Here is a 16,918-nt window from a genome sequence, read left to right as displayed (position 1 = left end):
TTGTAGAGCTGGATGAAAACGAAGGAAAGAAGGGAAAAAGAGGGGCGGGGGGAAGTACAGTTTTATTGCCTCTTAGTTGAGAAGTAAATGGCAGGAGCACTCAGGATGTTTTTCTCCCGCAGGTGCACTGCCCTCTGCCAGGACTGCACTCGGAATCTCCATGTTGTCCCAGTGTCGAGCAGTGTGACGGCGGGCCCGTGAGATGCCCCACACGCCCCGTGAGCCGAGGCGTCGTATCCTGCAGCTGACGGCTGCCGCCGCCACACTGGCCCAAATGGATCTAAAGACAGCGGTGTTCAACGCGGCCCGCGATGGCAAGCTGCGACTGCTCTCCAAGCTGCTCGCGAGCAAATCGAGGGAAGAGGTGGCCTCGCTCGTGTCGGAGAAGACCAACGGTGCCACACCGCTGCTGATGGCCGCCCGCTACGGTCACCTCGACATGGTGGAGTACTTGCTGGAGCACTGCGCCGCCTCCATAGAGGTGGGTGGCTCGGTGAATTTCGACGGTGAGACCATCGAGGGGGCACCGCCGCTGTGGGCTGCGTCAGCTGCTGGGCACCTGAAGGTGGTTCAGTGCCTGCTGGATCACGGCGCGTCTGTCAACAACACGACTCTGACAAACTCAACACCGCTCAGAGCCGCCTGTTTTGATGGTCACTTGGAAATTGTAAAGTACCTTGTGGAGCACAAAGCAGACCTGGAAGTATCAAACCGTCATGGACATACTTGTTTGATGATCTCCTGCTATAAGGGCCACAAAGAGATTGCTCAGTATTTGCTTGAAAAGGGAGCAGATGTTAACAGAAAAAGTGTTAAAGGTAGGTTCACAGTCTGATTTCCCTTGTAGCAAAAAGGAGTAAAGTTAGTCAACTGTCCTTCTTTAGGAGGCTCACATCCAAAATATTCCTCTTGTCTCATAACGTGATTTTTTTTTTCCAGCAGGAAATGAAGTGTGTTTAGCTATGGATTTACATTTTTTTTTCAGCCTACTCCTTTCTTTATGTGTATACTTTGGCTCTTATTGTTCATTTTTAATCTTAAACCACATTTTTTAAAAGGAATTAGGCATTTATGTATGTTCAAAAGCTTACTAACTTTTGTTTTTTTTTTCTTAGTTGTAGTGTGGACGTGTAGTAACATGCTCAAATATATGAGCATAGGTTGTATAAAAGCTAGGATGCTTTACATTCTGTTTCTTAACAACCAAATGCACTGTAACACTGGCCTGTGCTACTAAGACTGTAATAGGGAAACGTGCATAAAAGAATAATTTAACTTCTTTCTTTCTGTTTTTTTTTAATTCCGCTTGAATTTTTCTTTTTCCCCTCTCTTGATAGTACTAAGCAAACCTCTGTATTAGAATTCAAGAAATAAAGGTCCATGTGACTGTGATCGTAGCAGAGGGCTTCCAGCAGTGCAGAAATCACAGAGGACATTTCCTAGCCTCTGTTTACAATTGTACAAACAATACTGTTCAAAGTGAATATCTCTTTGCTTTTTGCAGTGATCATAATTATGTGAAACTCTTGTTCTAGTTGCTGACTTTTATTGCATCTTAAACTTGCACATGTGTATGATATTGGCTGAAAAAGTGTGTGGATTATTGCAGGTTATGGTTAATTTTTAGCTCATTGAGCCATAATTTTGTTTTAGCAGCTTATTCTTTATACATGTTAATAATCTGCTAGTAAGTATCTTCTGTAGGGTAATAGATCCAAAGCTTATTTCTAGCTAGACGCGTTTTTAACAATATGCTTAAAGTATGTATTAACAGGAAAAAAAACATAGCATAGCTTACTTCAATGCCAAATATGGGAGTCATGCATTCGAAATAGCTTTCAGCTAAATATGCCTTTTTCAGCAAATTGTGGAGAAATGTGAGGTTAATGTAAAGAAAGTTAAGCTACTAATTTGTCATAGAAGTGGGCAGAAGAAAATAAATCTTTGTAAGGATTTAATGTTGCCTATGAATCATCATGGACTTGTGATAGGATAAAAATGTCATGTTTCTGAACTGGATGCTTGAAATAGTAAGCTAAATCTACTTTTATAGCTAGATATACTTTTTTTTTTTAGTTTTAACCCAGTTCCTTTAAATGGTAGGTATAAGCATTGCAAAGCTGTTAAATATCTGATAGAACAAAAAAATCACTGCCATTTTTTTTTCTTGTTTTCTGTTGGTGGAGTAAGGTTTAATTTGCTGGTCATTATTCACTTTAGTGTATTGATTTTTTTTTTCTTTATGAAAACATGACTGGATTGCAGCTCTGCATTCCTGTGGATTTTCTCACTGGTCTCAGTTTCTTTATTATCTCAATTAATTTCTCTCTTCACTTCCTTCAGTTTCTGTGTGACTCACAAGTTAGGCCCATGAGCAGAAGTTCCTAAGATATAGCTGTTTAGCTGATTTTTATTTTAAAACAAGGTTGAATTGGGCGTATTTTATCTCATTAAAACCTTTATTTATTTATTTTTATTTTGACCTGCGGTGTGTGCAAAAAAATACATGTACACACAGTCAAGTATGATGTATCTTTTCTGCACTTGGAAACTCTCCTCTGATATAAGCATACCTTTTCCTTCTGGCATCATGAGGCAGTCCAATCTCTGGAGTAATTTAACAAGCAGTGACAACATTAAGGGGAGAGAAGGAAAGTACCATGAACCCTGACAGCCAGCTGTGGAAAGGTGGAAGAGCTGAACAAAACTAATAGCCTTAAATATTACAATGCTAGAACACAGCAGTGGTTGAGGCTTAACAGCTAGTCTTCTAAACTTGCTTTTACAAGAGTACTTGCCAGCTATTTCAAAGTGAATGTTTTGGATAGGATTAAGACTGTACTCCTATAATCCATCTCAGAGTAACTTGCTGTGCATTACTTCCAGGTTTTACCTTTTTATTCCTCCCTGTGTTTCAAACATTCTCTTGACAGAGAGTAGGGTCACTTGTAGCAGGGAGGTAAAGAGGACGGCAGAGACTTGTGTTCCTACAATTTGTGTAAAAATTGTTGCTGTCTTTCTGTCTGAACTATCTTTAGATAGGCCTCTTCCTGTAAATTTTGCTGAATTTGAAGTTGTAAAGCTCTTTGTAAGAACAGAACTCTACCTTTACGAGAAGTATGCTTAGAAAACCACTGCTCTGGGAGTTCACTAGAAATTATATTCCAGATACTTTTTTTTGAAGCGTGGGAAAGAGAGGAAGACAAATGAACCTTGTGAAGAGAAAAAGAGAAACTTCTTCTTTCTTAGAATCATATAAAATAGCAAAAATACCTGTAGAATTAAATATTTTTTAATAAGGAAAAGCAACAAAATAGATTAAGCAGTGTTTGCAATGCGAGTTAGTTACTGCATTGTCTTCCTAATTCACAGGCTTTCCTAAAACCTTACCGCTCGTTCAGGATGGCACAGATTAAAACTAACAAGGATTTTTTTTTTTTTTCCCACCACTATGAAATAGATGTCTGGTGGATTTCTGTAGCAGCAGAAATGAGAGGAGATTTTTTGAGTGGGAAGAACCCTATACCTAAACTTTCTTGAGTGAGGCAGAAATCTCCTACCTGTGTGTTGGATTAGGAGGAATGTTCTGCGTTTTGGCTGCATGTAGTTTCCATTTTTACTGCATTGCAAAGCCTGCCAGTGGTTTGTAGTAAGAGATGGCACTCCTGCACAGTGTTAAGAAGAGACCTCTGAATTATGACAGCATTTTGCTGGTGTGGCTTCTCTGTGCAGGCCTCTCTTAGCTGGTCAGTGAGAGGTGAAGGATGCCAACTCTTGTAATTCCAATGGTAGTCATCTTTGCTGGTCCTTTGGATTATGGACTGTGCTGTTGATCTGCTTGGGACTGTGCTTGGTAGAATTGAATTCTTCTATTCAAAATTCATTTAATTTCCACCATAAAATATTTTGCAGACAAACCATTCTAAAGGGATATTATAGTTTAGCTCCAGACAAAAATACTTGTGTCTTGCACTTTAACAGTTTGCAACCTTTATATTTTGCATTGTGTTTTATCTCTCCTCTACCAGAGCAGCTGCTGTAATGGAGATTCATTCCCTTCTTTTCTGAATTAGGAGGTTGAATTGTAGATAAAGTACATTAGCTCTGGTAGCCAGGATGGACAGTATGGGATGGCACAGGGAATAAGTACTCTCTTTCAAAATAATTACATGATTTTTTTTTTCTGTGAACACTGCTTACAACTCTTTCCATTGCTCAGCTGCTCGGAATGCAGTCTTTCTCAATAAGGTGATGTTCCTGGGTTTTGACTGGAGGTTTTTTTACTAAGTCCATTCCTTCTTAGTTGTTAGCAGATGCTAGCCAAAAAACTAATTCTCCCCAAGTCCCCAAGTATTATGAAAGATCATAAGAACTGCTGTCATTCCTTTAGTTGTGTCTTTGAGATTGGTACAGGAACATTTATTTCTTTGTTTATGACTCCATACTACCACAACAGTTAGAAGATATCATGTATTTTGAAAATGCAGTTTGAAAGGCCTGTGATTGAAAGGCTTATTTGTAAAGGCTGCTAGCTATGGTGCAGAACTTGATTATATTATCTCTGTGAAATAGTATGAAGGATGAGGCTTGTCCATTTTTCTTGCTTATTTTGGGAAATATAGACTATACAGAGCTCAATCTCTGAGTAGTTTCAAGTTATTCTCATAGTATTACTACATCAAGGGCTTGCACTATTTCAGTGTTATCATTTGTGTGGAAGACTGGAGAATGTAACTCTCTCAAACCTGCTGGGAGGAGAAAAAAGCCTTTTATGGACTTGGCAGTCCCAGAAATAGGAGGATTAGATAGAGGCCCACTCTTTGCTCTATAATCAGTGCGGTTTAGTATACATTAAAAATAACCAATCTTCTCTAGAAGTAAACATAAAGGAGCCTGACAGGTTTGTTTTCCTTGGAGTTTTTTGTCTTGTGTGCTTGCCAAAATTAATTTAGGAAGAAAAACAAAGGGCTCTCCTACCCCCTTCCCTCTCACTGCCCATGAATATAGGCCTTACTCCAAGTATTCTGGCTTTTCTTTTTGGTTAGCTTTGCCTTTTCCTTTTTTTGGATGGCATTACGTGATGGATTGCCCTGCATTTTGTGCATGTTTTGTGTGTGATGCTCTGTGACACAGGATGTCAGTAGGAATGTCTGTAAATAAAACAGCAAAGGAAAATACAGTTTAAAATGAATGAATGCTTGAATTTCAACTGAAAAAAGAAGTTCATGTTGAAGTTAATCATTTCACAGCATTCTATGTATTGTTGATGCTTTCTATCATTAATCTTGGTAATAGACGTTATCCTTAAATACTTTTGTGAGCAAGGGAGCAATTACTCCGTTACCAAATATGGAAGCTGAATTGTTGAGCTTAACAGTTGTTTGTATTTTTTATTTAATTCCTTTATAAAGGGAGGGTGTAACATTATTACTTTAAAACAATTTTCAAATTTAAACACATTTTAAAAAATGTTGTGCATAGTGAGCGTAAAGTAGGTGTCAGTTCTCTTATGCACTGTCTACATTTTCATGTTTATATCAGTATTTTTAAAAATCAGTAGCACTGCTAGAGGACTTGCTTCAAGAGCTCAGATTTTTTAAAAAAGAAAACACTCTGCTAGCATTTTACAAACAACTTTGTTTTACAAAGATGATGAATTTAATCTCTAAGGCGGCAAAAATACATCCATATGATGGATTTTACATACTGCTTATGTCCTCCAAATTACTTTTTTTTTTTTTCTCATATGTTTCAACATGAGCCAGCTGAGTGTGTTTCTTCAGGAGCAGCTTTGAGGTATGAAGTCAGACTGATAGAAAATTTTAAAAGAAGTTTTACTATCCAGAAATCAATCATTTTATGTTTTAGGAAGTGGAATTAATTTATATTGGTTATAAATCAAGCTGAATCACTTTCTGTGTCATTGCTTTCTCTTTCTTTCCTTTCCATGTCACAAGCTATCCATCTATTTTGGGAATAATCTGCTTCTGACATAGAAAGGCATGACCTCATTATAATTTTGAATTCCTCCCAGATGTGCTTTTTGTAACACTAGATAGTTAGGAAATAAGTTCCGCAATACATTCAGCGTTCGTGTAGTATTCATACCTACCAACACTTCTAAAGTATGTTTGCAATGAAAGAATAAAACATATAGCCATTGTATCAAATTATACCTCCTCACACTCCCCTTTTTTGTTAAGATTTCAAAGCACTGGAGGAGCGAATTAGATAGTTAAGTCTCCTGCTATGTCCTCTTTCAAGTTCTGCCTCAAACTTAACACTTGATAATTGATAGGTGAGTGACTGGGTAATCTTGTTATTTCTTAAGATTAGGTTGTATCATTATTACTTTTTTAAATTGGTAGCTCTAAGCTGTCTGTCTATCCATGTCCATTTCTAGTCTATAGGAGCTTGTATTCTCGTAATACTTCCTTCCTGCTGCTGTTTCATCCAATTAAACTGAAGTGAGATGCAGCCACTAAAAATTAGTAGTGACATCAGCTTAGGCATTGCTTGAAGTAGGTCTCTGTGGGCTACTACAATATAAGTAGCTACAAGTTATTCTACTTCTGGTATGCTGTCAGTAACCTTCAAGTCAGTAAAAATAATACTGATGAATGTACTAATAAAAACATGAGGGTTTTTTGGTTGCATATTAAGACATTTGGAGAAAGCAGATTCTGTGGTGTTTTAGGAATATTCCCATGTGTTTTGCACATCTGCATCGTAAATTGCTGACATGCAAATTCTTGGACTGGATCTGAGTTTATTTAGACAACAGTGAAGTTTACTTTATATGGATTTTTGTGATCTTAATGTATCATAACATATATACTTGCCAATAGATGAAAGTATAAAGGGTGATGTTAAATTGTGATGGATGTGCAGCATAATATGAATAGTTATCACTGAGCTTTGTCGAAGCTGGCAAGATGTGTATTAATAGTTGTGCGGCAACTGTAAGAACTTGGATGTTACTAGAGGTCTTTTTTCTTTTTTTTTGTCTTCAAAATGCTTTTATGACGTTTGAGTATCTCAGAAGTATTGACTAGAAGGTAGAAAACAGAAACCTGAAAGGTAACGTTTAAATCTGAAATGCTGTCATTTAAGGGTGCCTCTAGTATTTTAACAAGCACAGTATGATCTGTATAAAATATTGAGATTATTTTTAATCAAAGTGAGTGTTAAGTTTGCAGAACTAATGTAGGATTCTGACATGCACTGGTGACAACACTTGTAATTCTGATTTTTTTTCATCCCAGGCCTTGTCTACATTGGCTTTAGAACAGAGACTCCCAGTTCCAGTATCTCAGAGCTCCGCAGTGAGGAAGGGAGTATGGACTTGAATACACTCTGAACTGACAATGTTAGGGGTCATGTCATCATCACTGAGTGCAGAGGCAGAGACAGCCTGAGGAGCCAGCTTGTCTTTAGCTCTGGCTTCACTGCTGTAGTTGTTATACCTGGGCTTGTTCTTGCTCATAGCACAGCGAGGAGGATTGTGTAACGTGTCTGCCCACCAGCAGTTCCTCTGGTGTGTTGCCTGGTTTGACCTTTGTCTGTGTTAGGAATGTAAAAGTCCCGCGCTAGTCAATACTGAAATATCAAGAGTTTTATCGTCTGTGATGTGAAGTAAGGACAGAGAGAGGGCTGATGACCTGTAGTTGACAAGCTTGTTTGGAGTGTCTCAGCTGTGACTGGGTGGCTTTGGAATAACCTGGAGTGTGACTGGACTAATTGACTCTTGAAGTTCCTGTAACTGATTAACACTCTCCATTAGAAAGAAAGGTTGCGTAGGGTATTTGAGATTTGAAAATCACTTGCCACTGAAAGGCCTGGTTTCAGTTTTGTATGTCTTCATATAACACATAATTTTGAAGTGCTGCTTTGTGGGGGGTGTCTTCATTGGCTTATGTTTTGGTAATTGATAGCAAAATAATTGGCTGCTCTTAAGAAATACTTCAGGAAAAGAATATTTTGCAAGCTCTTAGAAGCTGTCTGTGTTAACGTTGGCTGTTATATCTTCTGAGTTTTTGTTTGTTTGTTTTTCTTTCTTCAACCTTTGGATCTTGCACTCCAAAAGTGCAAAGGGTCCCCAAACCCCTATTGGTTTAGGGGACAAACTGTGTTCTTGCTTTCCTGTCTGCTGCAATTGTAAAAATCTGTTAAACTTCAGCCATAAGACTTTGCAGATAGTTTTCAGCGCATCTTTGGTAGGAATTTGGTTAGAATGGCAGTTAAATTTTCTATATAGTATATTTCTGTATATGGTGTGCTTAAATTGTGGCAGTGTTTGTCTCAAGTGACTGTTCCTCCTCACTGTTGTCTTTCTGGCTACTGGAATCGAGAGCAGCTGGAAAGGCTTGAAATGTGCTGCCACTGGGGGGCCCACCAGCAAATTTGAAGGAAAAAACAGCAGATTAACTTTCTAGAGTGAAAGATTAGAAGCGAGTGAGGAGGGAGGGGATGGTGGAATACAAGCGGGAGAAGAGAGACAAAATGTTCTGTGCCCTTTAGAACATTCTCATCCAAACAGACCTTGGGTATGTGAATCTTTTGCTGTGTACCAAAACTTGCAAAACTCTGGGACAAACTTGTTTTCATCCCAGTGACTTACACAAAAGATAAAGCAAGCTTACTCAAAAGATAGATTGTGTTGTGGATTCGAAGAGTCTGGTGCTGTTAAAAGTAGATAATGAATTTAGATGACAGTCATCAGGGTTTCACTGGATATTTCTCAATTTTACTTTTGTTTTTCTTCAGACTTAAGCATTGTATCCCTTGTTATGCGACTTAAAAGGAGGAAAATAGGAATGCGTGAAGTCAAATATCCAAAGACAAAATACACTAAATTGTTTTATTGACTTAATTCAGGTTATTATAAAAGAAATGAGAAAGAAGAATAAAATTTCTATTTCTGAAATACATTTAATGAGTGCCAGGTTTTCTTTTTCTTACGGATGTATTAATTTCAAATGTTTTACGTTTAAAATTATTCTATTCAAGGTAGTGTGAATAATATATTCTAGGAGAAGTAATGAATTGGTAGCCTTTGCTTTTACCTTAGTTTATTTCCATAGAGTGGTGAGCTTTTAAGACAAAGGATGATTTGAATTTCACTAGCTAAATGCTCTGTAATATGAAGAGCACATTATAGAGATTGAAGCCTGGAAGAAAATATACCAAGGAAAAGTACAAAGATAAATTTAAGCTGCCTATATTGGTAGGCTCTGCAACTACTAAACTGCACTTTTCCCAAACATCATCCAAAGATTTCAAGATTATGGCCTTGTTTCCTTTCCTCCTTTAGTCCTGTAAAGATCTAGAAATAGAGCAGCACAGTCCACTGCAAATCAGTGTCTTGTCGTTGCAGCAGAAAGCTTGCCAAAAATGCAAATGAGAGTTTTAGAAGACTTTGTTGTGTCTTCTAAAAACCAAATCAGATAAATATAGAATTTTTGGAAAAGGAAATTCTGTTTAAGAATGTGTAAACTTGCTGATCATGTAACAGAAATTGATGATTTGATGGCCACTTGCCTGAAATTTACATTGCCAGTGGTGTGAGAAATTTTCGTTTGGAGGAAAGTTTTTACAGAAGCTTTCTGATAATTATTTCAGTATAGTGGGAGGTAGAAAGGTTGGTATCCTTGAATCCGTAGTATGTATAAAGAAAAAGGTAGGTTGAAATTATATAACTCTAAAAGCAATCAACCATAGAAGAGGCTTTATTATGTTGGGAGAGGGGAAGCAAAGTCGTTCAGCATCTTTTCTTTTTTCTCCCAATTAAATCCTCATATTCAAACTTTATATATAATTAGTTATGCATTTATAACAATTCATAATCACTGCTCTTTAAATAGATGCAAGCTTTTTGCACAGTTGTGATGCCCTATATTTTCTCTCTAATTATCTGTAAATACAGTTTTTGGTCAAGTGTCGGTAATGCTTGCTGGAAGCTTCATCATGTAGTGTTAGAAATTGATTGCCTTTAAATAAGAGGGTGTGCAAGGTCATGCTAATGAGAATAATCTGAATGTAAATAATCAGACTCTTAAGTATGTGGCTACATATTTTTTGTTGAAGGTGTTTACTTTTGTAGTAGTGTTGTTTTTCTCTCTATCTGCTTTGGGAGTTTTAACCAGAGGATCAGAGGGGTCAGTTTGGGAGTTCAGGGCCTAACAAATATCAGCATTAAGAAAAGTGTGTCTGAGTATACATAGGCTTGATAAAATAATCCACCCCCTCAGAATATTGTGGCAGTTTGAAGCTCTGGCTGAGATGGAGGGCCTGTTGTGATGAATTGTATTTTCATTTGTATACAATTGTTGCCCTGATAGTCTTAAAAGCTTTGGATTAAAGAGTAAAGAGGTACAATGTAGAGGGGAATAAAAATGGCAAGGGGCGGGGGTGGGGGGGTGAGGTTGCACGGCTTTATTTTTTATAGTTTTTTTAAAAAAAATAAAAGATGGAGTTAGGAAGGAAGACAATATTTCTTCTATTTGACAATAGAAGAAGAGAATGTAAAATAACGTGGAGATAGCAAGGTTTGTTTTCAGGGACAAAACAGAATCTGATACAAAAATAGCTCATGTATTGGAGAATTGTTTGGTCCTTAACCTCTTTAATTCTTTCAGGTAATCATATCAAGAATTCTTGGCAGCACTAATATTTGAATCATATCTTGAATATTTTAACTAATCATTTAAAACCTTTCTCGGTCCCTGGATGTCAGAACAGGGGTGGTTTTGTGCCTGAGCTTTATTTATTTATTTAAAGTAACTGTTAGTGTGAGGAAGTTTGAACTGTAATATAATTTTGATTTTATGTAATTTATTTTCTTATCTTGCTAGGAAATACTGCATTACATGACTGTGCAGAATCTGGCAGCTTGGAGATCATGAAGATGCTTCTCAAGTATTGCGCTAAGATGGAAAAGGACGGCTATGGAATGACTCCCCTTCTGTCAGCCAGTGTCACCGGCCACACAAATATTGTGGATTTTCTGACGCAGCATGTACAGACCAGTAAGACAGAGCGCATAAATGCTCTAGAACTTCTAGGAGCAACGTTTGTAGACAAAAAGAGAGATCTACTCGGTGCTTTGAAATACTGGAAGAGAGCTATGGAGATGAGATACAGTGATAGGACTAATATCCTAAACAAGCCTGTGCCACAAACACTAATTATGGCCTATGATTATGCTAAAGAGGTAAACAGCTCGGAAGAGCTAGAAAACCTTATCGCAGACCCTGATGAGATGAGAATGCAAGCACTGTTAATTAGAGAACGTATTCTTGGTCCTTCACATCCGGATACATCCTACTATATTAGATACAGAGGTGCTGTCTATGCAGACTCTGGAAACTTCAAGCGCTGCATCAACTTATGGAAATACGCTTTGGACATGCAGCAGAGCAATCTAGATCCTCTGAGCCCTATGACAGCCAGCAGTTTACTGTCATTTGCTGAACTCTTCTCCTTCATGCTGCAGGATAGGGCAAAAGGCCTGCTAGGCACCACTGTTACATTTGATGATCTCATGGGTATACTGTGCAAAAGTGTCCTTGAAATAGAACGAGCTATGAAACAAATGCAGTGTCCTCCAGACCCAATTCAGCTGAACAAAGCCCTTTCCATCATTTTGCATTTAATTTGCTTATTGGAAAAAGTACCTTGCAGCTCAGAACAGGAACATTTTAAGAAGCAGACCATTTACAAGTTTCTTAAGCTCCAGCCTAGGGGGAAGAATAACTTCAGCCCACTTCACCTTGCTGTTGACAAGAATACTACATGTGTGGGACGCTACCCAGTTTGTAAATTTCCCTCTCTACAAGTTACTGCTATACTGGTGGAATGTGGTGCCGATGTAAACCTTAGAGACTCTGATAACAACAGTCCTTTGCACATTGCTGCACTGAACAACCATCCAGACATCATGAATCTTCTTATCAAGTCAGGTTCACACTTTGATGCCACAAACTCGCATAAACAAACTGCTAGTGATTTGCTGGATGAAAAGGAAATAGCAAAAAATTTGATCCAGCCCATAAATCATACTACGTTGCAATGTCTTGCTGCTCGTGTTATAGTGAATCATAGCATATACTACGCAGGACGCATCCCTGAAAAATTGGAGAACTTCGTTTTGCTCCATAGATGATAGTGTGGAGTCCCAGAGCACTGTTGTTGAAGCACGACAATTGTTGGTGACAATGTTTTTCTCAAGCACTGTTGTGATACACCAGCGTTCCCTTAGCTTGCTCCATCTTGCTCTCATTGGCTAAAGCGTTGCTAACATCAGATTTACAGAGTTGGTTACCCAGTATTTAATATTAATATGCCATATAATATATTTTGTGGATTATTTAGAAATGTAATGCCATATTTAGACTCTAAAAATTGTCTGCCAAAGGCTTGTCTATTCCGGTCTTATTTGCCTGTTGGGTGTTTGGGACCGAGTTGAGTATTTTCCACTGATGTCTTTTTACTCTAACTGTTGTGTGCATTTTATACAGTTGGAAGGTCATCATTTTTGGTTTTGCTTGAGCATTTCTACTCTTACTCTCTTCTTTTTCTATGGACTCATTGCTAAACTGTACAAGTTGTATGGACTTGTTAACATTTGCAACTACCATAAGTGCTTTTATCTTCTCTATGCACTGGCTTAGACATGACTGTTGTGTGAGTGTATTTCTATGCAGCAGTTGGCCAATTTCAATTTAAATGCCAGTTTTGTTTTGCGGTTTGTTTGGAGCTCTGTTTGAGAACGCTGCCTTCATAGCATGACAAATTTTGGAGCTACATATCAGCTCTCCAAACTTGGGTTTGACTTTTTTATTCTGGCTGTGACTGAGGTCCTTTTCCTCTTGATCCTCTGGAAATTTGTGCTAAATTTGGGAGAGAAGAACCTCTCTATCATTCTCGTGGTAATCCACTTGAACTTAAAATGTGGAAATCATTCTGTTGCACCATGCAGTTAGGGGAAGAGTCCTCATCACGTACAACTGACACCTTCCTCTTGCACTAATGTGTTGCTTCTGCTGGTTACGTGACTAGATGTGAAGTTTGCTCAAAGTTTAACCTCAAACTTAATGATACATTTTAATGAGAAATAGATCAAATGTATGCTGTAGTTGAAATTTACACATCAACTTCTTTGGCTACAGAAAAACTAAAGCATGTTGGTGGCATGACGCTTATCAGTCCAGATCTAGGCATCATCTAGTATAATAATAATGTAGTGAGTGGCCATAGGCCAGGATATTGGAAGTTCTCTAGCTATGTCCCTTTTTCTTCATTTTAAATATCTTTATAAATAATTGCATGGATTTTTTTCATCTCTACTGTCTGTCAGCTGTACTTAAAGAAGCAGAAATTCTGTTGTGTATATAGCTCCTGATTAAAATTACCTATTTTTATAATATTTGCACAACAGGTTAGCTTTTACATCAGAAAGGGCTCTTTTGACTTGATTAGAAATCTATAAATGAAGATCATAAATGAGTGAGATTCAGGTAATTAATATAATTCAGCACTTTACTGTTGTTTAATAGTAGAATTTATTATGGCACATTAGCCCTGCAAATGTCTTAAAGTAAAATCATTTCTGTTGAGTAGAATACAGTTTTACCTGCAAGTTTAGGGGCCTAGAGTATTGGATATTTTTGACCGAATGATTCATTTCAGCGACAGGCAGTAGATGTTGGATTTCTGGGGAAAGAATCCTATAGGTACAAGTTGATCTGGGCTTTTCATAGTGACAGAGATAATTAAAAGCCAAATGAATTAGAGAAAAAGAAACTTTGATTTAAGAAGGTCTTTAATTTGCTCTTGGAGTATTTTTGTCTTTGGTAAATGAAGTTGAGGAAGAAGATACCTTGAGAGCATGTAAACACAGTTCTTCCTTGCTTCTTGGCTGTTTCAGATTTTCTCATAGTGTAATGTGCAAAGCCAGACAGCTTGTTCATCCTCAGAAAAGTGCTGGGATGCTTAAAAGTGAACATATGTTGAAAGCGGTGCTGCTTTGTGTATTGCTACTTTTAAACTGTGTATTTTAAATCAACTTTTACCGTTTGTCCCGTAGCATAGGTACGTTGTTTTATGAAACTCTTGAGTATGAGGAAATTGTGTTGGTTTCTCTCGCGACTATGCAGCAGTGAATTTATTTTCAGTGGCTGAATTTCTCTGATTTGCAATGATTAAAACATATGCCACCCAAGTTGTCATTTGGGAGAACAAGTAGTTTGACTTTTTTTTTGATGTGCTTCTCTTCTACTTTGTAAAAAGGTATAATTGACAAATCACAGCACATATAGCACAAATAATCCACTTTATACTTCAATTAATTAGAAAAAAAGCCCTCTTTTCTACAGGTCATAGAGAAAGGAACTTTTAGATCACTGTTTTAAACTCTGAAATCTATGCTACTCTTCAGGGCTTGTAATTAACAGGATTGATAGCCTGTTTAAAATTAGCTCCTTAGATGTTGTTAGTCCAAAAATATAACTTAGTAATTATGGGAGTATGATATTGTTAGCAAATTTTTGAATTAAAAAATGTCTCTAAAAGAGAAAGAATATCACTTTCTAATGTATGTAAATGTAATGAAAATTACCAGGTCTTACAGAAAAGGCTTGTTCTGGTAGCTGTGGGTTTTCTACCCACCCTTCCCTGGCACAGGCTGCCCAGAGAGGTGGTGGAGTCTCCTTCCCTGGAGATCTTCCAAACCTGCCTGAATGCCACCCTGGGTATCCCTGCTGGAGCAGGGGGAGTTGGACTGGATGATATCTAGAGGTCCCTTCCAGCCTGAACTGCTCTGTGCTTCTGTGCTGTGCTTCTGTTCTGTCTAAATATAGGCCTGCACATATCAATCCAGAAGAATTAACACTTTCATTCAGCTTTTGATTTTGCCAGGTCATGAGGCTATCTGCTGAGCACTTGTGATCTTGTAGATACTCAAATATGCATGTCTAGTTGGGCAGCTTAGTGCATTTAATTCCACATTCCTTGTAGCCCTGTATGTTTACATTACCCTGTTTATAGCCCGTTTTACTTAATTTTAAAAGAAATGAGTGCAGAGCCTGTTTTGGATAGTATTTTGGGGATCAGTCAAGGCCTTAGTGACTCGAGGGAAGGTTTGGACACTAGACCTTGTGTCTAGCAATGCTGCTGCTGCTATAGCCAGTGCTGATGGGGAGCGGCATTTCCTATGCGCCGAATTCAAATCAGGGTTGTCTGCTCATCAGCACAGATACCAGAACTTCTTTAAGTCCTAGCCTTTCAACTCACTCAGAGATAAGAGTGCGATTGTATTAGTGGAACATGAGTCTAAAGTTAATAGTGTGGCCAGTTGAACACAAACTGTGTTTTTGTTCACAGACATGGAAAGACACGGAAATAAAGGACATCCAGAATTGTTTTGTTTTTTGTTGCACGTACATGAAAACTACTGTTTCAGAGTTGTCAACCATAATATTGTTGAGAACATGGAGAGAAAAAAAAATGCCCTTTAGGGGTGCAGCAGGTTTTAAAATTGGTTAGACAATTTATAGGTATTCCTCTCTAAATACGCAGTTACTGAAGCAGCCTTATTGGTTGATTTTTTTATTACTATTATTATTTCCCTAATACTAAACTCACAGAACTTTTCCCATTAACCTTCTTGGAAATAGTTCAGCCAGGAAGATGAAAAGTATATTGGTTAAAAAAAAAATACAAACTTTTTGTACCAAATTCTAAAATTAAATTCCTATTCTTATACCATTTAGGCCTTCCAGTAACAAGATTCCAGTTGTCTGTGGTGTCTTGGAGACTCTGATTGTTGAATGCACAGTGTAAGGGCATTTTTTGAATGTAAAGAAACAGTGTTGTTGTTGCAGTGGTTCCTGGATAGGAAATATTTTAATATATTTCCTAAATACACCAAGAGTCCTCTTTTAATATCTTTGAAATTGGTTGAAATTTAACTGTTTCATTTTTATAAAACACTATTTAAGAAAAAGATTACAATTCTATGGCAATATACAATCCCTTACAATCCTTAATAGGAAAAACATGTGCCTCTTAGTTTTGTATCAACTGCAAGGTAAATGTGGCAGGGTGTGACTGCTCTTGAAATAGCTTCCTTATCCTTAAAGTGTACAGACTGGAAGGACCACGGTACCCTAAAATGTTGACAAATGTGCGTACAAAACTTAACACTAATTTCCATCTTCTCTGACTACCTGCAGCCTCGGTTGCTTCCCTGAAATGCCTGCACACCAATGCGTGAAGCACGGGGAATAAGCAGGACAAACTGGAGATCTGTGTGCGGTCCCAGCACCACGATCTCACTGGAATCACAGAGACGTGGTGGGATAGCTCGCACGACTGGAGCGCTGCCATGGAAGGCTGTGTGCTCTTTAGGAAGGACAGGCTGGGAAGGCGAGGTGGTGGAGTTGCTCTTTATGTGAGAGAGCAACTGGAATGCATGGAGCTCAACCTGGGAGTCGAGGATGAGCGAGTTGAGAGCTTGTGGGTAAGGATTAGAGGGCAGGCTAATGTGGGAGACACTGTGGTGGGTGTCTGCTACAGGCCACCTGACCAAGACGAGGAGGTTGATGAGGCCTTCTGTAGGCAGCTGGATGTTGCCTTGCGGTCACAGGCCCTGGTTCTCATGGGGGACTTCAACTACCCCGACATCAACTGGGAGGACAACACAGCCAGGGATAAGCAGTCCTGGAGGTTCCTGCAGAGCGTCGACGATAACTTTTTGACGCAGGTTGTGGAGGAGCCTTTGAGGAGAGGTGGGCTACTGGACCTCGTGCTATCAAATAGGGAGGGCCTTGTAGGCGATGTGAAGGTGGGGGGCAGCCTCAGCTGCAGTGACCATGAGTTGGTGGAGTTCAGGATCCAACAAGGAGGTGGCAGTGCTGTA

The 16,918-nt window shown here is 38.4% G+C and overlaps 1 protein-coding gene across 1 annotated transcript; it reads left to right on the top strand.

Moving 5' to 3' along the window:
• The first annotated feature begins 240 nt into the window (after positions 1–240).
• FEM1C (fem-1 homolog C) lies at positions 241–13,535 on the top strand. The gene is made up of 2 exons (XM_010220930.2): positions 241–818; positions 10,854–13,535. Exons 1-2 carry the CDS (start codon positions 275–277, stop codon positions 12,161–12,163), a joined length of 1,854 nt encoding a protein of 617 aa, XP_010219232.2. The 5' UTR covers positions 241–274; the 3' UTR covers positions 12,164–13,535.
• Positions 13,536–16,918: the final 3,383 nt, after the last annotated feature.

Source organism: Tinamus guttatus, unplaced genomic scaffold (genome assembly GCF_059628265.1).
Source record: "Tinamus guttatus ecotype Peru unplaced genomic scaffold, ASM5962826v1 Tinamus_guttatus_pri_ptg000365l, whole genome shotgun sequence".
NCBI lineage: Eukaryota > Metazoa > Chordata > Aves > Tinamiformes > Tinamidae > Tinamus > Tinamus guttatus.
This window is presented reverse-complemented; position numbering and strand designations above follow the sequence as displayed.

Excerpts from the sequence above, each read along its gene's own strand:
- FEM1C (XM_010220930.2), top strand. The coding sequence starts at position 275 with ATGGATCTAAAGACAGCGGTGTTCAACGCGGCCCGCGATGGCAAGCTG. Across the intron at positions 819-10,853 it reads TAACAGAAAAAGTGTTAAAG|GAAATACTGCATTACATGAC; the intron begins GTAGGTTCACAG and ends TTATCTTGCTAG.